The 22,431-nt window shown below is 43.1% G+C and overlaps 1 protein-coding gene across 3 annotated transcripts; it reads left to right on the top strand.

The window, feature by feature from the left end:
• The first annotated feature begins 5,817 nt into the window (after positions 1-5,817).
• LOC115111607 (drebrin-like protein B) lies at positions 5,818-21,621 on the top strand. Of its 3 annotated transcripts, none has more exons than XM_029637838.2 (14): positions 5,819-6,020; positions 6,930-6,985; positions 7,410-7,522; positions 7,601-7,675; positions 8,354-8,500; positions 12,063-12,140; positions 12,303-12,454; positions 12,563-12,617; positions 12,877-12,951; positions 15,205-15,319; positions 17,191-17,304; positions 17,496-17,575; positions 17,784-17,868; positions 18,105-21,621. In XM_029637838.2, exons 1-14 carry the CDS (start codon positions 5,938-5,940, stop codon positions 18,239-18,241), a joined length of 1,365 nt encoding a protein of 454 aa, XP_029493698.1. In that variant the 5' UTR covers positions 5,819-5,937; the 3' UTR covers positions 18,242-21,621. The 3 variants fall into 3 exon arrangements, with proteins under 3 accessions (XP_029493701.1, XP_029493698.1, XP_029493697.1); XM_029637837.2 differs by having other exon boundaries at positions 17,763-17,868; XM_029637841.2 differs by lacking the exons at positions 17,496-17,575; positions 17,784-17,868; positions 18,105-21,621 and having other exon boundaries at positions 5,818-6,020; positions 15,677-17,280.
• Positions 21,622-22,431: the final 810 nt, after the last annotated feature.

Raw genomic sequence — 22,431 nt, 5'->3', positions numbered from 1 at the left:
GTTGGAAAAGGTGGAGCTTTTCAATTGTAGGAGTGACCATGTTGCTGGGGATCAGAAATGTCCTGTGCAAGAAAGACCGATTTACATTTCCAGGGTGAGGGCATTGCAGAAGGTGTCATATGCTGAAGCAGTAAGGAAAGTATAGGATGGTGGGCAAAGGTTGAGGGAGCCTGAGAAGATCTCTGTGAGAAGTAGCCAAGTACAGAGTGACCTGAACAGTTTGTGTAAGGTTGGCTTGTTGCCGTTTATTGCTATGGTTATTAATTGTACAGCACAGATGGAAAGGAAATCCCAGAAGATTGAATTGGTTGCAGCAGCAGATACGTTTTTGGGTATCAGAGATTTTAGTGCAGAAGAACTACAGGTGGTTTGGTTTTGAGAGAAGGGGTTTCAGCCTACTAGGCTGATGGCCTGGAGTAGGTTCTGCTGGGGCCAAAGTAGTGGGAAGGTATGGTGGGATGTATTGGGGATAGTGGAATATACACTGAGTGTACAAAACATTAGGAGAACCTGCTCTTTCCATGACATCAACTGACCAGGTGAAATCTATGATCCCTTATTGATGTCACCTGTTAAATCCACTTCAATCAGTGTAGTTGGAGGGGAGGAGACAGGTTAAAGAATGATTTTTAAGCCTTAAAACAATTGCGACATGAATTGTGTATGTGTGCCATTCAGAGGATGAATGGGCAAGATAAAAGATGTAAGTGCCTTTGAACGGGGTATGGTAGTAGGTGCCAGGCGCACCGGTTTGAGTGTGTCAAGAACTGCAACGCTGCTGTTTTTTTTCACTCAACAGTTTCCCGTGTGTATCAAGAATGGTCCACCACCCAACTTGACACAACTGTGGGAAGCATTGAAGTCTCCATGGGCCAGCATCCCTGTGGAACGCTTTCGACACTTTGTAGTCCATGCCTGATGAATTGAGGCTGTTCTGAGGACAAAAGTGGGTGCAACACAATATGAGGAAGGAGTTGCTAATGTTTTCTACATTCAGTGTAGATGGAGGTGCAGTATCCTTATTTCCCCATTTCCCTTTTGCCTTTTTTTTTGTGAACAAATATGTTATGCACTTTCCAAACTGAAAGGCAGCAATACGCAACATAGCATCTAGTCTGCCGGAAAGCTACACGAAGAAGATGTCCAGTCTGCCTTGGTCCCTATGGCCACATTCACTTCAATCCTCCAGAAGAGGGCGCATAGTCATTGTATTTTTTCTTCATCCCTAATGGGAAGAGTGGAGGATTGGAATGTTCTCTTCATGATGTGGCAAATCGATTACCGTTCTCTCAGCAGTAGGATCTTATGCTGGCTGCTCGATCGGAGATTAAAAAAATAATAGAGTCCCCCTACATGCTAAACTTGCTAAACTTTGGGAATATACTTTTTTTTGCGCTCTATTGCAGTACAACTTTTTCACAGCATTGCAATCACATTTGAAAAAAAATATGGAAAGTTTGACGTATTTTAATATTGTATTATTTATACAGCATTTATTTTTAACTTTTTAACAAAGACGTGTGTTGAAAGCTATTGTGTACGCTATATTTAAAGAAATACACTTTTAAGTCTTCAAAACATAAATGGGTCTCTTGTGCTGGGCAATGGGTTTAATACAGAGTACTGGTTACTCCACCCACTCCTTTCAATCAAACGCAATACATGGTATATGGGATACTTATTGGCTTGTAGAGAACTTTTCTACCTGTCTCAGCTAAAGTGGGGTGGGAAATACTCAGTAGGGTCTCTACTGTGACTGTGTTGTACATACCCAGCAACACTTCACCCTCCCCCCCCCCCACCTCCCCTCTATAGCGCCCAATGCAAAACACTGTAATAGACTGAACATGGGATACATATTGGCTTGTAGAGTCTAACCACTGCCTGACCCTACCCTACCCTGCTGCCTGCCCCCTCCAGTCCCTCCACCAACACCAGACCTCAGTGACCAATTCCCTTCTCCTACTCTCAGCTTTCTGGTATGTGTTAGAAAATTGATTAAATAAATAACAGTTCTCATCAATCTACACACAATCTACACACAATACCCCATAATGACAAAGTGAAACAGTTTTTTTAATACATTTTTGGAATTACAGAAATACCTTATGTAAATAAGTATTCAGACCCTTTGCTATGAGACTCAGTTTCCATTGATTATCTTTGATATGTTGCTGCAACTTGATTGAAGTCCACCTGTGGTAAATTCAATTGATTGAACATTATTTGGAAAGGCACACACCTGTCTATAGAAGGTCCCACAGTTGACAGTGCATGTCAGAGCAAAAACCAAGTCATGATGTCGATAGAATTGTCCATAGAGCTCCAAGACAGGATTGTGTCGAAGCACAGATCTGGGAAAGGGCACCAAAACATTTCTGCAGCATTGAAGGACCCCAAGAACACACATCATTCTTAAATGGAAGAAGTTTGGAACCACTAAGACTCTTCCTAGAGCTGGCTGCCTGGCCAAACTGAGCAATTGGGGGAGAAGGACCTTGGTAGGGGGTGACCAAGAACCCGATGATCACTCAGGCAGAGCTCAGAAGTTTTTCCCATCTCTGCAGCACTCCACCGATCAGGCCTTTATTGTTGAGTGGCCAGACGGAAGCCACTACTCAGTTAAAGGCACATGACAGCCCGCTTGGAGTTTGCCAAAATGCACCATAAGGACTCTCAGACCATGAGAAACAAGAATCAATCAATCAAATGTATTTATAAAGCCCTTTTTACATCAGTAGATGTCACAAAGTGCTACACAGAAACCTAGCCTAAAACCCCAAACAGCAAGCAATGTAGATGTAGAAGCACAGTGGCTAGGAAAAACTCCCTAGAAAGGCAGGAACCTATGAAGAAACCCAGAGAGGAACCAGGCTCTGAGGGGTGACCAGTCCTCTTCTGGCTGTGCCAGGTGGAGATTTTAAGAGTATGTGGCCATTAAGGCTCGATTGTTCTTAAAAATTTTAAAACGTTCAAAGATGTCCAGCAGGGTTGTAGATTCTGCAACAGGTCAGTACCTCAGGAGTAAATGTCAGTTGGCTTTTCATAGCCAAGCATTCAGAGGTCGAGACAGCAGGTGCAGTATGGAGAGAGAGGGGAGTTGAAAACAGCAGGTCAGGGACCTGGTAGCACGTCCGGTGAACAGATCAGGGTTCCATAGCCGCAGGCAGAACAGTTGAAAATGGAGCAGCAGCACTACCAGGTGGACTGGGGACAGCCAGGATTCATCAGACCAGGTAGTCCTGAGGCATTGTCCCAGGGTTCAGATCCTCTGGGAGGGGAGGGAGAGAAGGAGGGAGGAGGAGGAGAATAGAGAGAGAGAGAGAATTAGAGGGAGCATACTTAAATTCACACAGGACACCAGATATAACAGACTGACTGCAGCACATAGACTATTGCAGCATAGATACTGGAGGCTGAGACGGGGGGTCGGGGGACACTGTGGCCCCTTCTGACGATACCCCTGGACAGGGCCGACCAGGCAGGATGTAACCCCACCTACTTTGCCAAAGCACAGCCCCCACACAACTAGAGTGATATCAACAGACCACCAACTTACTACCCTGAAACAAGGCTGAGTATAGCCCACAATGATCTCCTCCACAGCACAAGCCCGAGGGACCGCAAAACCAGACAGGAAGATCACGTCTGTGACTCAACTTTGATGAATCCCTCTTAGGGATGGCATGGAAGAGCACTAGTAAGCCAGTGACTCAGCCCCCATTATTGGGTCAGAGGCAGAGATTCACAGTGGAGAGGAGCTGGCCAGGCAGAGACAGCCAGGGCGGGTTGTCACTCCAGCGCCTTGCTGTTCACCTTCGCACCCCTGGGCCAGACTACACTCAATCATAGGACCTACTGAAGAGATGAGTCTTCAATAAAGACTAGAGACCGAGTTTGCGTCTCTCACATGGATAGGCAGACCATTCCATAAAATGTAGCTCTATAGGAGAAAGCCCTGACTCCAGCTGTTTGCGTAGAAATTCAAAGGACAATAAGGAGGCCTGCGTCTTGTTACCGTAGCGTACGTGTAGGTATGCACGGCAGGACCAAATCGGAGCGATAGGTAGGGGAAAGCCCATGTAATGCTTTGTAGTTTAGCAATAAAACCTTGAAATAAGCCCTAGCCTTAACAGCTATGTTTAGCACTAACTGAAGTTTATTTAGTGCTTTATCTGGCTAGCCAGAGAGTACAGCATTGCAGTAGTCTAATCTAGAAGTGATACAAGCATGAATGAGCTTTTCTGTATAATTTTTGGACAATAAGTTTCCGGTCTGATGACCTGAATGCCAAGCGTCACATCTGGAGGAAACCTGGCAGCATCCCTAAGGTGAAGCATGGTGGTGGCAGCATCATGCTGTGGGGATGTTTTTCAGCGGCAGGGACTGGCAGACTAGTCAGGATTGTGGGAAAGATGAACGGAGAAAAGTACAGAGAGATCCTTGATGAAAACCTGCTCCAGAGCGCACAAGACCTCAGACTGCGGCTAAGGTTAATCTTCCAGGGTGAACAGGAGTGGCTTTGGGACCCGTCTCTGAATGTCCATGAGTGGCCCAGTCAGAGCCGAGACTTGAACCCGATCGAACATCTCTGGAGAGACCTGAAATAGCTGTGCAGCAACGCTCCCCATCCAACCTGACAGAGCTTGAGAGGATCTGCAGAGAAGAATGGGAGAAACTCCTCAAATACAGGTGTGCGAAGCTTGTAGTGTCATACCCAAGAAGACTCGAGGCTTTAATTGCTGTCAGTGATTCAACAAAGTACTAAGTAAAGGATCTGAATACTTATGTAAATGTAATATTTCAGTTTTTATTTTGTATAAATTTGCAAAAATTTCTAAACCAGTTTTTGCTTTGTCATTATGGAGTATTGTGTTAAGTTTGATGACGGGGGGACAATTTAATCAATTTTAGAATAAGGCTGTAACGTAAACAAAATGTAGAAAAAGTCAAGGGGTCTGAATACTTTCCAAATGCACTGTATAAACCAATAGCAACATAATTTGACTAGATTACTGCCTAAAAATGACTTTTTGTCAGGCTAAGCGATTGACCTGATGCATTTTTTTGAATGTGTAAACATGCACCCATTACCATCACCATTAGGTTAATCTAGGTGGTTGAAAGGTATGCCAGTCCATCATTGTGTCTGTCTTTGTGTACATTTCATTTCACACTGGAAGCAAACAGGGTAAGCAAAAAAATATTAGTGTTTTGTCTTTACAACTGATATTAAACACAACAGTACATTAATGTATTGTTTTGGAATGACTATAATGTATAGGACTAAATGCATATGTCTATAACACAGTCCCCCTCCAAAACTACACATATTTGGTAAGTAGAGACCCTACTGAGTATTTCCCACCCCACTTTAGCTGAGACAGGTAGAACAGTTTGTTCTCTACAAGCCAATATGTATCCCATGTACAGTCTATTACAGTATATTGCATTGGGCGCTATAGAGTGGGCTTAGGAAGTGCTGCTGTGTATGTAGGACACAGTCCGCCTCTAAAACCACACATATTTGGTTAGTAGAGACCCTACTGAGTATTTCCGAACTCACTTTAGCTGAACCAGGAATAATAGTTTTCTCTCTACAACCAAATATTCTCAACATATCAGTGTTAACATTGCATTAATTCATTACTGGGGGTAGAAAAAAATGTTTTTTTAAACCATATTTTTTATTACATGTTTTATTTTAATATATTTGAATGAGTTATCTACATTGCAATGTTTTGAAATGTGTGGGCTTTTATTTGGAAGCTTTCTTCATTACCGTACGAGTGACGTCATCGTTTGTGCTGCTGGAAGGCGAGCTTCCTGTGTGGTGAGATCTCAATCAGAAGTCAATTCGATTCGGTTTTACCGCCTCTCCTCCGCGAGTAGGACGGGCTTATCACGGCAATACACAACTGTTTCAGTGACTGAACGATGGCAGTGAACCTAAGCAAAAACGGCATTGCCCTGACAAATGCCTACAAGGAGGTGGTAGATGAGAAATCCAACACCAATTGGTAAGGACGGTAGCATCGCAGGAAAGCTCGCTAACGTTATCTAGCTATCTAATTGCATCGCCATAAAATGGTGCATCCGCTATTTGTAGTTAGCTAGCTACGTTAGCTCCTTGGTTAACAGCATTTAATTTCTCTTGCCTATCATGTAAGTTAGTTAGCTGGCTTGCTTGTTGTGCAATAACGTATTTTGTATCAACGAAACAGTATAATTATTATTGCCATGTTCGTACAGTAACCAATTATACAAATCGGATGACCATGTCATGTTGTCTGCCAATTTCCTTAGCGTTTTAGCTTGCTAGTTAGCTAAGTAAGGAGGATGCTAGATAACATTAGTAGCTACGTTAGCGGTTTGTGGTTTTTATTTTGTTGATTTCTTAGGTTATTACAATGCCTAACGTTAACGTTAATCAGCTCATTTTAGCTAAAGAAAAGTACTTGGAGGAAATGATTTCCCTCGTCATTTGAGGTTCAAATGAAACCTGTTGGTGGAAGTGTTTAAAGATCAAGATGACCTGAATGAATTAATTAACCTGGTTTACCTCTCAAGAGGTTTATCAAACCCAGAGGGTTTCATTCTTAGCACACTTCCTATTGCTGAATGGGGACCAGACTCTGTGTTTTTTTTTAACCATATAATTACACAGTTCACTATTACAGGATCTCAGTTGCTCACGTTAATGGTCTGCTCCAAAATTATGCAGTTAAACCCAGTGTCATGTTTTTGTTTGATCAGGGCACATCACCTAACCAGGATGCTATTCTGCAATAACTTGTTAAGCAGTGGCTAAGTGTTACATGGATGTGAACAATGATGTTGACAGTATGGTAGCCTAATAAGCAGTGTAAACAACGATCTACTATTTGCAATGCTAGCGTGATCCTGTAACCTGGCATTCTTCTCTGCAGGGCATTGTACACCTACGAGGGGAACACTAATGATATCCGATTGGCAGAGAAGGGAGGTGAGTGTGGTACACAGGAACCTAGAAAGGCTCCAACATTTAAATGTTTTCCGTTTGGAATCGAGTCTGCAATGTTGTCTAAGATCATCATCACCTTAACTTATGGTGTGCCACTGAATTGCTCTCAAATCACAGTAAGGCAATTTAAAAGATGAAAGCAAAGGTAGTAGGTGCGTCTTTTATTGTTTCAATAAGAACAACTTTTATATGTGAAAAGATAGGTAGCAACCAAAGCATGTATAATGCAGGAAGAATCTTACAGCACATACCCTGTCAAAAACGGAACATGTTGAAAGTGCCTACGGGCATTATTGTCTGTCATGTAGCCATATTGTATACAAAATGTAAGCTTTACACAGTAATGTACATTACTTTGCATAGAACATACATTCTACAATGTGACAACATTATGATACTGTTTCAGATGGTGGACTGGAGGAACTGGTGGAGGAACTTAGCAGCGGGAAAATTATGTACGCGTTCTGTCGTGTCCAGGACCCAAACTCTGGCCTGTGCAAATACGTCCTCATCAACTGGGTGAGTGCTGTGCTACACTCCCTTTCTCTGTATTTTGACATTTAAATTAAATGATGCTCATGACTATTTGTGTTTCAGACTGGAGAAGGTGTGAAAGATGCCCGCAAAGGACTATGTGCCAATCATGTCAGCTCCATGGCAAATTTTCTCAAGGTATTTCATTTGGCATGCTATAGACATTTTCTCCACGCAGACAACTTGTGTTTAGCTAAGGAAGAAAATCCATTGGATGCAACTTTTTGTGTGTACACTTGTAACACTGGCCTCAACAGGATATGAAATGTATAGCTATTGCAGGAAAGGAATAGACACCTCTGTAAGTGCCTGTAATAGCATGTTGGTGTTTAAGATAGGTCGGTCAAAGTTAATGCGTGACATGTTTATTGGCACATTTTTTGACTGCGTTAAGCTATTAAAACATTCTGATGTAGATAATTTTGTGTTTCTGTCTCTGACAATTAAAGCGTAGTATGCACTGTTTTTTAAATGGATAAAGGCCCAAATCGCTATGGCCGAAATTGAGCAAATCCAAACATTTTGATTAATGCCATTAAACTCAATTATTTTAAACGTTTGACAGCCCTAGTTTTAGTTAAGCAGCAGCAGTTGGAGGCTGCTTTGGGTGAAGTTGTGGTTTCTAAATCGGCGCTTGAAGTAGTCCCAGTTATCGGTTGTTATCATGAAAGTCACCTTGCTATCTGCATGTCAACAAAATCTATGGGTGGTGGCTGTCAGATATCAAATATCCCTCATACGTACAGCCCTTTCATGGCCTTATCTGGAATTTGTGATGCGTGTTATTTGTAGCTAAAATGTCTGCTGTAATTCCAGGGTGCCCATGTCACAATAAATGCCCGTGCAGAGGAGGATGTGGAACCTGAGGCTATTATGCAAAAGGTGGGCAAGGCCTCGGGGGCCAACTATAGCTTCCACAAAGAGTCCAACAAGTTCCGAGACGCTGGTCCCCAGGGACCTGTGGTATGTACCAAATACAGCATCTTATCCTTTTTAGAGATTAAAACATTTTAGTTGTGCATTATGAGCTTGTTTCTTCATTTTATCAGGATCTGTGCATACATTATGTTGGAAAGTGAGGCAAGTTGTGTTGTGGTCGAATGATATGCTCTCATATAGCTAATTTGTTTCGGTAATAACTTCTCTGCCTGTGGACGTTTTGGTTAGATTTACTGCACAAGCCTGCGGATGAACAGCCTCTGGTAAGACACGTGGCGGGGGCCTATGTGTATATGTAAACAACAGCTGGTGCACGATATCTAAGGAAGTCTCTAGGTTTTGCTCGCCTGAGATAGTGTGGTCTACAGGTTATCATGAGATACTCTATCTACCTAGAGTTTTCATCTGTATTTTTCGTAGCTGTCTACATACCACCACAGACCGATGCTGGCACAAAAACCGTGCTCAATGAGCGGTATACCGCCATAAGCAAACAGGAAAACGCTCATCCAGAGGCGGTGCTCCTAGTGGCCGGGGACTTCAATGCAGGGAAACTTAAATAAGTTTTTACCAAATTTCTATCAGCGTGTTAAATGTGCAACCCAGAGGGGAAAAAATTCTAGACCACCTTTACTCCACACACAGAGATGTGTACAAAGCTCTCCCTCGCCCTCTATTTGGCAAATCTGACCATAATTCTATCCTCCTGATTCCTACTTACAAGCAAAAATGTAATCCGCAAGCACCAGTGACTCGGTCTATAAAAAATAAATTTAAAAAAGTGGTCAGATGAAGCAGATGCTAAACTACAGGACTGTTTTGCTAGCACAGACTGGAATATGTTCCGGGATTCTTCCGATGGCATTGTAGTACACCACATCGGTCACTGGCTTTATCAATAAGTGCATCGAGGACGTCGTCCCCACAGTGATTGTACGTACATACCCCAACCATGGCCATGAATTACAGGCAACATTCGCACTGAGCTAAAGGGTAGAGCTGATGCTTTCAAGGAGTGAGACTTTAACCTGGAAGCTTATAAGAAAACCTGCTATGCCCTCCTCCGAACCATCAAACAAGCAATAACGTCGTCAATATAAAAGGTAACAAGAAAGGCACTCTCTCTGGTCGTGCGCTTGAAAAGGCTCTGTGACACTGCAGGGTCCACTCATTCAGACTTCTCTTACTCCCTAATTTTTCAGAATACAAGCCTGAAACAATTTCTAAAGACTGACATCTAGTGGAATGCATAGGAACTGCAATTTGTGTCTTAAGTCAATGGATACTGTAATGGCATTGAATAGAAAACTACAACAACAACAAAAAAGTCCTACTTCCCGAATGGATTTTTCTCAGGTTTTCGCCTGCCAAATCAGTACTGTTATACTCACAGACATTATTTTAACAGTTTTGGAAACTTTAGTGTTTTCTATCCAAATCTACTAATTATATGCATATCCTATCTTCTGGGCCTGAGTAGAAGGCAGTTTAATTTCGGCATGCTTTTCATCCAAAATTCCAAATGCTGCCCCCTACCCTAGAGAAGTTAAAGCTTGGTCGTAAATGGGTCTTCCAAATGGACAATTACCCTAAGCATACTTTCAAAGTTGTGGCAAAATGGCTTAAGGACAACAAAGTATTGGAGTGGCCTTCACAAAGCCCTGACCTCAATCCTATATAAAATGTATTGGCACAACTGAAAAAGCGTGTGTGAGCAAGGAGGCCTAAAAACCTGACTCAGTTACACCAGCTCTGTCAGGAGGAATGGGACAAAATTCACCCAACTTATTGTGGGAAGTTGTTGGAAGGCTACTCAAAATATTTGACCCAAGTTAAACAATTTAAGGCAATGCTACCAAATACAAATTGAGTGTATGTAAACTTCTGACCCACTGGGAATGTGATGAAATAAATAAATAATTCTTTCTACTATTATTCTGACATTTCACATTCTTAAAATAAAGTGGTGATCCTGACTGACCTAAGACAGGGAACTTTTACTAGCTTTAAATGTCAGGCATTGTGAACAACGGAGTTTAAATGTATTTGCCTATGGTGTATGTAAACTTCCGACTTCAACTGTATTTGAGAATGCTATTCACTGACTACAACTCAGCGTTCAACACCATAGTGCCCTCAAAGCTCATCACTAAGCTTAGGACCCTGGGTCTAAACACCTCCGTCTGCAACTGGATCCTGGACTTTCTGACGGACTGCCCCCAGGTGGTAAGGGTAGGTAACAGCACAACCACCATGCTGATCCTCAACACTGGGGCCCCTCAGGGGTGTGTGCTCAGCCCCCTCCTGTACTCCCTGTTCACTCATGACTGCACAGCCAGGCCCGACTCCAACACCGTCATTAAGTTTGCTGATGACAACAGTGGTAGGCCTGATCACCGACAATGATAAGACTGCCTACAGGGAGGTCAGAGACCTGACCATGTTGTGCAAGGACAACAACCTCTCCCTCAACGTGATCAAGACAAAGGAGATGATTGTGGACTACAGGAATAGGAGGACTGAGCACGCCTCCATTCTCATCGACGGGGTTGTAGTGGAGCAGGTTGAGAGCTTCAAGTTCCTTGGCGTCCACATCGCCAACAAACTAACATGATCCAAGTACACCAAGACAGTCGTGAAGAGGGCATGTCAAAACTTATTCCCCCTCAGGAGACTGAAAAGATTTGGCGCAGGTCCTCAGATCCTCAAAAGGTTCTACAGCTGCACCATCAAGAGCATCCTGGCGGGTTGCATCACTGCCTGGTATGGCAACTGCTCGGCCTCCGACCGCACTACGGAGGGTAGTGCATACAGCTCAGTATACCACCGGGGCCAACCCTCCTGCCATCCAGGACCTCTATACCAGGCGGTGTCAGAGGAAGGACCTAAAAATTCAGACTCCAGGCACCCTAGTCATACTGTTCTCTAATACCGCATGGCAAGCTGTACCTTGAGCGCCAAGTCTAGGTCCAAGAGGCATCTAAACAGCTTCTACCCTCCTCCCCCTTCTACGATGTTGCTACTCTCTTATTATCTATGCATAGTCGTTTTAATAACTCTACCTACATGTACATATTACCTAAATTACAACAACACCGGTGCCCCTGCACATTGGCTCTGTACTGGTACCCCCTGTATATAGCCCCTCTTGTTATTTACTGCTGTTCCTTTATTTGTTATTCTTATCTTACTTTTACTTTTTTTATTTTCTTTACTGCATTGTTGGTTAATGGCTTGTAAAGTATGCATTTCACTGTTGTAATCAGCGCATGTGACAAATAAAATCTGATTTGATGAGATTTTCAGTGTGAGTTAGTTTCCAATCTGTTGGTTGTTGTGATGGTGCAGCTGGTTGTTTACAATGACTCGTCTGCAGTAGAATTCAGACGTTTAGTTGGGGCTCATGATTGGTGGCCAGGGCTGGAGCCAGAGAAACCAGGCCAGACAAGGCAGGTTGTTTAAAGCCTGTTAACTCCCCTCATGCTGCGTCAGTATTTGATCTGGGTAAGGGTTGGTGTCCAGGAGTGACAACTTGTTTGGAGCATAGGAGATTTTTGTTGTTCTCTAACACGTTTTGTTATGACAGGGCTCTGTCTATCAGAAGACCAACGCTATGTCTGAAATCAAACGCACCAATAAAGACAACTTCTGGGCGCAGGCAGAGGTAAGCTTCAACACCTTTCTCCCACTACAGGGACACACTGATCCTCTACAGACTGGTTATATTTGTTTGATCATAGCTCAGCGTGTTCTGGTATCATGTGGCCGTTATGACACGTTTTACATTACCCTAACCTGGTGCTCATGGCCCGTGTGTCTGTCTCAGAAAGATGAGGAGAAGCGGCGACAGGAGGAGCGCTGTAAGGCAGACGAGGAGCGCCAGAAGCTGGAGAAAGACAGGAAGGATCGAGAGGCCAAGGAGGCAACTCTCAGAGAGAAGAGAGACAAGGAAAGGGCCTCTATGATCGACCAGCAGAAGTGAGTAAAACGGTGGTTAGTTCACTTAGCTGTTGGTTATCTAGCTGACCTTATTGACACAGGTTTGCATTGTCTACTTCCTTCTTTTAACAACCATTTGTTTAACAGGAAGTACCAGCAGCAGCAGGAAGCTGAGAGCAGAGAAGATGAGAAACAACAATGGGTGAGTTTTCTGCTAGCTTACAGCAGGACAGGCCTGCAGTCTGAGGAGAATCAGTTAAAATCAGTCCTGCTATGTTTAACTGGTAGTTTATCCTCATGTGGGAGGCAGTAGGTCAGTCTGCAACATGCACCCCACCTCAATTATGTTTTTAAATGTCAAAGCACAAATTTAGGACATAAGATTAGCACAAGAACAAACTATCAGAACCATTAGGTGTAGCCTCTGAGGTAGTGTTCAATTATGTGTGATGCACCATCAGGAGGAGCAGGAGAAGGACTTCCAGGCAACTCAGAAGAAAGGGATGAAGCGTGGTGAATCTGTGGAGAAAGCCAATGTGAGTTAAATGTGATTGTCCAAATTCTCCCTATACACTGACTCAGAACTGTTTCCCTTTTCAATGACTCAATCAAACCTGTTCTTTGCTTGAATCCAAAGTCTCCACAGTTGAACTTTCCCTGTCTGTACATTCTTTGTATCTTCTACATTTTCTTTAGACATAATAAAGAAATTGTACATGTTTTTTCATACTGTAGATCAGGGGTAAGCAACTAGTTTCAGCCGGGGGCTGATTTTTGTTTGAGGGAATGATTTGGGGGATGGAAAATAATTTGTATAAGAATTTGGACACTGCACATTGATCACAACTAAGACCAACAAGATTGTATTTCAAATCAATGTTTATTTGTCACGTGCACCGAATACAACGGGTGTACAGTGAAATGCTTACTTACAGGCTCTAACCAACAGTGCAAGAAAGGTATTGGGTGAACAATGGTAAAAAAAAGAACAGTAAAAAGACAGTGAAAAATAAGTTGCAAGGCTATATACAGTAGCGAGGCTACATACAGGCACCAGTTAGTCGGGCTGATTGAGGGAGTATGTACATGTAGATATGGTTAAGGTGACTATGCATATATGATCAAGAGAGAGTAGCAGCTTCATCTGACCACTTTTTTATAGAACGAGTGCTTCCTGGTGCTTCCTGCTTTTTTTATTTGAAAATAACATTTTCATACCATGATTACATTGAGATACGATCACATACACTGCATGACCAGAAGTGTGTGGACACCTGCTCGTCGAACATCTCATTCCAAAATCATGGGCATTAATATGGAGTTGGTCCACCACTTTGCTGCTATAACAGCCTCCACTCTTCTGGGAAAACTTTCCACTAGATTTTAGAACATTGCTGCAGGGATTTAGTGAGGTCAGGCACTTATGCTTTATATACCTGTCAGCAACGGGTGTGGCTGAAATAACCGAATCCACTTATTTGAACTGGTGTCCACATACTTTTGTGTGTGTGTATATATCACACACACAAATCAGATTACTTTGAGGTAGAAAGGAGTTGGAGCACTCAACAACAAAAAAAAGCAGGATTTGATTTCATTTAGCTCCCTCTAATCCATTGTACAGGATGTGAACAGGTGACTGACGTTTTAAGGTCAAGCTGACGTCGTCCTCCGAGTAATCTAACCTTTGCGCTTAGCTCCTATTTATAGCCTAGTTGCCCATTGAGACACAACAATGTAAGAAAATAATGATGAAGCTTTGGATTTACCACCTGTTCCCATGTGGTAAACTTTTTATTATTGGCAGACCAATACTTACGTTTTTTTACCACCCGAGAACAGGGAAAGAATATAAAATCCAAAGCGTCATTAATTGTAGCACAACAAATGTTATATACATGCTCAAATGCATCTGCCGTGCTGCTTATATTGGTCAAATTATACGAGCATTAAAACTCTGCATTGCAGAACACAAGGCTGACAATAGGCCGGCCCTCCATGTACTGAGTCTTACACCCCTGGGCTTAACAATGAGTTTTCACTGTCCTCGTTTCTATAATGTTCTTGCTTAGATTTTTGGTGTCGCTGTGTTTTCCGGATTCACAAACCAATATAAATGTATATTTTGACATGGCCTATTTATTAACGAGACACACTATTTCTCTTATTATTTGTATTTTTTTGTGCTACAATTTGCCATTTACCTTATGTTTCAATTATAATTTTCTGACATTGTTGTGTCTCAATGGGCCACCAGGCTATAAATGGTCAGGCCACTCTGATGAAGACTTCAGCTTGACCTCTGTCAGTCACCTGTTTGTGTCCTGTACAATGGATTAAAGATAGCTCAAATATATAAATCTTGTGCTCCAACTAATTTCTACCTAGAATTTCTGAAGTTTTTCTTGGTAAGAACGTCTCATGATTTTTGTTGTTGAGCACCCCTCCTTTCCTTTGTTTGCTGAAGCGTGAAATCCCACCTGAACTCATTTTTTGCCAGAATTCCGGGCCACGTTTTGCTGGCCCCTGTTGTAGATTATGACATTTTGCTTATCAGCAGTGAATTTCACTGGGGTGTTAAACTACTAAGAATTCTGAGCTGAGAAGGTAAAAATCTGTCTTTCTGCCCCTGAGCAATGCAATTAACCCTGGGGTTGGGTTAAATGCGAGAGACACATTTCAGTTGAATGCATTCAGTTGTACAACTGACTAGGTATCCCCCATTCCCTTCCCTTTCTATAGCTCTACAGTGGCCAGTGTGCATGTCTGACTCTCACTGTGTGTTTCAGGAGGCAGCCAATCTGATCTCACAGCGCTCTATGAACCCCAGAGAGATGTTCAAGCAGAGAGAGAAGGGCATGGACACCCCTGCTGCTACCCACGCCACTGCCAGCCCCCAGCCAGGTAGGCTACTAATTCAATACAACTGTTTGCTATTAATATGCCAAGTGTAGTTCCTAATGAGGATTTTAGATTATTCTGTAAAATGTTTCTGCCATGGGTGTTTTCATAAATGTACCTGCTAGCTATCTGTCAGGTTTGGGTGAGATCAGGGGATTGTCTGGGCCATGTTGAAACATGCAGGAGGAGATTTTTATTGCATTACTCTGCCTTCATCAGCTTTAACTCATTGTCAGACACAGACTGTCTCGTATCACATCTTGTCTCTAGACCGCATCTGCTTTGTGTTGTCTACTCTGCTGGGTAACCTCTCCGGCCAATGTGTATGTCTGTCTGTCTGCTCTGGTGTGTGTTTCTCAGGGCGTTTGCAAAGCCCTTTTCTCTCTAAGCAACCATGTGAGCCTGAGCCGTCCCGCTCGCCCCTGCGCCAAGCCTCGCCACTTTCTGCAGGCTCTGCCTCTCCTGTCCCTGCTGCAGGTCTGAGCTCACTCATACCACTGACACAAACTGACCCTGCCCTATCTCACACACACACAGATAGAGAGAAATACTTCACACATGGGTGATTGTGTGACATACGAGATGTTTCGGTCCAATCTTTACCTGATGCTGCTCCCTTTCAATCAATCAGTCCAAATTATTGACCTAATGCTACTCCATTTGCTCTCTTGTTACTGCAATTTAACGTCACCCTGAGGCTCATGCCCATGATTAGACCACTGTACATCATCATAGATCACTGTAGCCAAGGCCTCCCGAGTGGCGCAGTGGTCTAAGGCACTGCATCGTATTGCTAGCTGTGTCACTAGAGATTCTGGGTTCAAGTCCAGGCTCTGTCCCAGCCGGCCGCGACCGGGAGACCCATGGGGTGGCGCACAATTGGCCCAGCATCATCCGGGTGAGGGTTTGGCAGGCAGGGATGTCCTTGTCCCATCGCGCTAGCGACTCCTGTGGTGGCCCGTGCGCAGTGCACGGGCCAAAAGGTATATCCCACTGGTCATCCCCAAAGCCAACACCTCCTTTGGCCGCCTCTCCTTCCAGTTATCTGCTGCCAATGATTGGAACGAATTGCAAAAATTGCTGAAGCTGGATACTTATATTTCCCTCACTAACTTTGAACATCAGCTAACCGATTGCTGCAGCTGTACGTATCCCATCTGTAAATAGCCCACCCAATCTACCTACCTCATCCCCATATTGTTTTTATTTACTTTTCTGATATTTTGCACACCAGTATTTCTACTTCCACATCATCTGCACAGCTATCACTCCAGTGTTAATTTGCTAAATTGTAATTACTTCGCTACTATTTATTGCCTTACCACCTTATGCCATTTGCACACACTGTATATAGGCTTTCTTTTTTTCCCCATTGTGTTACTGACTGTACGCTTGTTCATTCCATGTGTAACTGTTGTTGTTCGTGTCGCACTGCTTTGCTTTATCTTGGCCAGGTTGCAGTTGTAGATGAACTTGTTCTCAACTAGCCTACCTGGTTAAATAAAGGTGAAATAAATTAAAATGAACACCGAATGGTTAAGGTTTAGAATAGGCTTAGAACAAAAATCTTAAACAACTTTCTATCACTGGATTCAAACATACAACCAATGGAATCAGAGGCAGATGCACCCTAGCAAAACCGAAACCTACTTGAAGGTAACAGTGCTCACTGTTGCCCACAGTGGCTGGTTTCCACGTCATCCTGACGTCCTCAGCCATGGATGAATGTTGACTTCTGACTTGTATCACGGGTGACCTGGCTGATATATTCAGTTTCTGAATATTTCTGAGTGCATGCCTTAGTATATGTGTACATGTGTGGCCATCTGTGTGTATCTGTGCTCCTATATCATGTGTGTGTATATCTTAATAAGAACCCAGTGTGGATGAGCTCGTTGTGGATGAGTCATCCCAGTCTGAGTGCTTGGATGAGCAGGATGCAACCCCTGTTCAGGATGCAGTCCCTGAGGAACAGTGGCAAGATGAAGGTGGGCCCTACTCCAAATGCACCTCAGTCTGAACACAGAACAGTCATTCATCTCATCTGTGAATCATCATGACCTTTTCTCTGGACACATTTCTAAGTTACTTTGTATTCTGGATCCCTGCTGCTGCTGCCACCTGTTGGTGGAGGGAGATGGTCTTTTAAAAAATACAATTGACCTTTTCCCTTTTTCAGTGAAGGCACCAGCTCCTCCCACTCAGCACAACCATCCCACAGAGCCAGCCCAAAATGATCTCTATGAGGAGCCCCCACAGGTGAATATTTGTCATTGCACATGTGAGAATCATTCCGCAAGGGTGAGGATTTCATTATAAATGGCGACAACATACATTTTGTAATCTGAAAATACCTTCTCATTATTCAAATGCCATTCATGTCAAAAGAAGATGTAACGGGTAATATTTGCAGTTGAACGTAACACTTGAAGGGCATTCTGTACAGCACCCCTTGTTGTTCCCTCAGGTGGAAGAGAACACATTTGAGGTGCCTGCAGGGGAGAAGACGGACCGAGGTGTCTGTGCCAGGGCTCTATACGACTACCAGGCTGGTAAGCATCATCACAGCCTACACAAAAATGTCAGCTGACACTCGGCCCACTGAACTGGTTCTGTATGTGACAAATGTGTAACCGTGACGTTTTGCCCCAAAACGGAGAATCGATATGGGTGGAACTGCTAGTAGGAAACTGGCAGTCTGTGAGGGAATAGACACCGTCAAATAATACATAAGTATATCTGAATGGGCATAGTGACCTGAGGTATTGCTCCTCTTTTCATTCCACAGCTGATGACACAGAGATCTCCTTCGATCCTGATGACATCATCACTGGCATCGAGATGATTGACGAGGGCTGGTGGCGGGGCTACAGCCCAGACGGGCATTTTGGAATGTTCCCAGCCAATTACGTGGAGGTTATTTAGGTCCATACCTCGCCCACTCACTAGATCAGCATATTGGAGGCAGAATAGAAAAGACCCCCCCCAGAAGAATTTGTCAGTAGGAAAACTGCTTGGTCCAGAACACAGCAGGTCAGAAGTAACTCAACAGTGGACCCTTTAGAATTATTTGCTGAACTGAATCTGCCACATTATGGACCAATATATGAACAATAACCATGGGACCAGGGGTCGCGCAAATCTATCCCTGTTGAAGGAAGCAATTCAATTATGTTGTTGATGTTGTGAGGCGTTAGATGGCATAGTTTAGGTTTTGATGAAAACCCATATACTGGCCAACCCCAAACTGAATCTCTCACCTTTTAATGTGATGTAGTAAATTGTCAGGCTTTTTAGATTTTTCAATTCAAGTTTCCATTGCGAACATTAATAGCACTTGTAGATCACATTCCTTAAAAAGTGAATCCAGTTTTGTTCCAGATATACTATTTTTGTTATTTGTAGCATTCACTCCGGTTGGGTTCAGGATAATATTTCATAGCTCACATAATGGTACCAACTATGATCTTTGGCCTTTTTTTGCCTTTTCCTCAGACTAATATTTTATGTGAGTATTTCTTTGTCAGAAATCATGTTGCTTGAAAGGAATCCTGTGTGAATTTCCAACAGTAGTTTGGTATTGCAGTGGAATTGATTATTAGAAAACCAAAAGGTTCTATATTTGCTATGCTCTCTGGGTGGCTGAACTTGAGGGAAAATAGGGGTGTAAATAATGACAATCATATTCTTGTGAAATACTTGTATTTAAAAAAAATTAATACCGCTGAAGTCCGTAAGTTTACATACACTTAGGTTGGACTCATTAAAACACAGTTTTGGCAAGTCGGTTAGGACATCTATTTTGTGCATGACACAAGTCATTTTTCCAACAATTGTTTACAGACAGATTATTTCACTTATAATTCACTGTATCACAATTCCAGTGGGTCAGAAGTTTACATACACTATGTTGACTGCCTTTAATCGGCTTGGGAAATTCCAGAAAATTATGTCATGGCTTTAGAAGCTTCTGATAGGCTAATTGACATCATTTGAGTCAATTGGAGGTGTACCTGTGGATGTATTTCAAGACCTTTCTTCAAACTCTGTGCCTCTTTGATTGACATCATGGGAAAATCAAAAGAAATCAGCCAAGAACTCAAACTTGTAGACCTCCAAGTCTGGTTCATCCTTGGGAGCAATTTCCAAATGCCTGAAGGTACCACGTTCATCTGTACAAACAATAGTATGCAAGTATAAACACCATGGGACCATGCAGCCGTCATACCGCTCAGGAAGGAGACGTGTGCTTTCTCTTAGAGATGAACGCACTTTGGTGCAAAACGTGCAAATCAATCCCAGAACAACAGCAAAGGACCTTGTGAAGATGCTGGAGGAAACGGGTACAAACGTATCTATATCCACAGTCAAATGAGTCCTATATCGACATAACCTGAAAGGCCGCTCAGCAAGGAAGAAGCCACTGCTCCAAAACCGCCATAAAAAAGCCAGACTACGGTTTGCAACTGCACATGGGGACAAATATTACTTTTTGTCATCTGGTCTGGTCAGATGCTCTGGCCCCCCAATGGTGGAACAAACTCCCTCACGACGCCAGGACAGCGGAGTCAATCACCACCTTCCGGAGACACCTGAAACCCCACCTCTTTCAGGAATATCTAGGATAGGATAAAGTAATCCTTCTCACCCCCCCCTTAAAAGATTTAGATGCACTATTGTAAAGTGGCTGTTCCACTGGATGTCTTAAGGTGAACGCACCAATTTGTAAGTCGCTCTGGATAAGAGCGTCTGCTAAATGACTTAAATGTAATGTAAATGGTCTGATGAAACATAAATAGAACAGTTTGGCCATAATGACCATCGTTATGTTTGGAGGAAAAAGGGGGATGCTTGCAAGCCGAAGAACACCATCCCAACTGTGAAGCACGGGGGTGGCAGCATCATGTTGTGGGGGTGCTTTGCTGCAGGAGGGACTGGTGCACTTCACAAAATAGATGGCATCATGAGAAAGAAAAATTATGTGGATATATTAAAGCAACATCTCAAGACATCAGTAAGGAAGTTAAAGCTTGGTCGCAAATGGGTCTTCCAAATGGACAATGACCCCCAGCATACTTCCAAAGTTTTTTGCAAAATGGCTTAAGGACAAGAAAGTCAAGGTATTGGAGTAGCCATCAGAAAGCCCTGATCTCAATCCTATAGAAAATTTGTGGGCAGAACTGGAAAAAGTGTGTGCGAGCAAGGAAGCCAACAAACCTGACTCTGTTACACCAGCTCTGTCAGGAGGAATGGGCCAAAGTTCACCCAACTTATTGTGGGAAGCTTGTGGAAGGCTACCCAAAACATTTGACCCAAGTTAAACAATTTAATGGCAATGCTACCAAATATTGAATATCTGACCCCCTGGGAATGTGATGAAAGAAATAATTCTCTACTATTATTCTGACATTTCACAATCTTAAAATAAAGTGGTGATCCTAACTGACCTAAGATAGGGAATTCTAACTACGATTAAATGTCAGGAATTGTAAAAAACTGAGTTACACCTTATCCAAATACATTTTATGTAAACTTCTGACTTCAACTGTATATGATGGTTATGCTAAAGAGCTCATCCCCATATCCTCCCTGCTCTCTTCAGCCCCTGGAGAATTTGTATAATGGACTATTTCAGGGACCAGTTACACAAAACAAAGCAGAAGTCATATTTCCTCTCGTGCTGTTGCCGTTTTCATATGTATCCTGGGTAGGGTTGCAGAATTCTGGGAACTTTCAATAAATTCCCTGGTTTTCCTGAAATCGTGGTTGGAGGAATCCTGGAATCAGGAAGGGCATAAACAGGAAATCTGGAATCTTCCAAACAGGATTTCTGGAAAACCTGGGAATTCATTGAAAGTTCCCAGAATGTTGCAACCCTGGTCCTGTGTACAACTAGTCTCTGCTTAACCAGTGTTTCACAACCAGGTCCAACTTCCATCAAAATACAGGTCTGTGATTGGCTTAACCTAGCAGAAGAGCCTAGATCAGATGCTGTTATCTTGTGACAGTGCCAAAGGAGGGGAACAGGATGACGTCGTCCTCTGGAAAGTGCTTTCTCTCATTTTTAATCTGTTGAAACTCCATAACCATTAGGCTATGCAACGTCACTGCTTTTTAATTTATAATGAAATTGTTGTGGAAGAAAAAGTTTAAGACATTGTCACTTTAATGATAAAGGAATTAAAGAATGATTTAAAACCGGTCATGGTCATTTCAAGGTGTGATGTATTCATGTTTTTGTTTTTCAAGAGTATATTGTAATGCAAATATGTTCGTCATAATTAAAAGAGTTAAAGTAAAATGTGTTCCTGTCTTATAGCATCTTTTGTAAATGTTGGTTGTTGTGGCAGCAGTAAGTCGATTTAAACATACGAGGGCGGTATGAGCTAGCTGATAGAATAGGAACAGAATTGTTTAGAGTGAAAGCTTTGGAGACTTTCAAAGAGCAGTAACTGTTTGATATTGATGGCACAGTTAGGAGTACCCCTTTGTCTCGTACAGTGCATTTGGAGAGTATTCAGCCCCCTTCACTTTTTCCACACTGTTACGTTAGACTTATTCTAAAATTGATCAAATTGTCCCCCCACCCCCCTCAATCTACACACAATACATTTTACATTTAAGTCATTTAGCAGACGCTCTTATCCAGAGCGACTTACAAATTGGTGCATTCACCTTATGACATCCAGTGGAGCAGCCACTTTACAATAGTGCATCTAAATCTTTTAAGGGGGGTGAGAAGGATTACTTTATCCTGTCCTAGGTATTCCTTAAAGAGGTGGGGTTTCAGGTGTCTCCGGAAGGTGGTGATTGACTCCGCTGTCCTGGCGTCGTGAGGGAGTTTGTTCCACCATTGGGGGGCCAGAGCAGCGAACAGTTTTGACTGGGCTGAGCGGGAACTGTACTTCCTCAGTGGTAGGGAGGCGAGCAGGCCAGAGGTGGATGAACGCAGTGCCCTTGTTTGGGTGTAGGGCCTGATCAGAGCCTGGAGGTACTGAGGTGCCATTCCCCTCACAGCTCCGTAGGCAAGCACCATGGTCTTGTAGCGGATGCAAGCTTCAACTGGAAGCCAGTGGAGAGAGCGGAGGAGCGGGGTGACGTGAGAGAACTTGGGA

The sequence above is a fragment of the Oncorhynchus nerka genome, linkage group LG27 (genome assembly GCF_034236695.1).
Source record: "Oncorhynchus nerka isolate Pitt River linkage group LG27, Oner_Uvic_2.0, whole genome shotgun sequence".
Taxonomy (NCBI): domain Eukaryota; kingdom Metazoa; phylum Chordata; class Actinopteri; order Salmoniformes; family Salmonidae; genus Oncorhynchus; species Oncorhynchus nerka.
This window is presented reverse-complemented; position numbering and strand designations above follow the sequence as displayed.

Coding starts and splice junctions, on each gene's coding strand:
- LOC115111607 (XM_029637837.2), top strand. CDS start 5,938: ATGGCAGTGAACCTAAGCAAAAACGGCATTGCCCTGACAAATGCCTAC. Junction 7,676..8,353: donor CCATGGCAAATTTTCTCAAG/GTATTTCATTTG, acceptor CTGTAATTCCAG/GGTGCCCATGTCACAATAAA. Junction 8,501..12,062: donor CTGGTCCCCAGGGACCTGTG/GTATGTACCAAA, acceptor TTGTTATGACAG/GGCTCTGTCTATCAGAAGAC.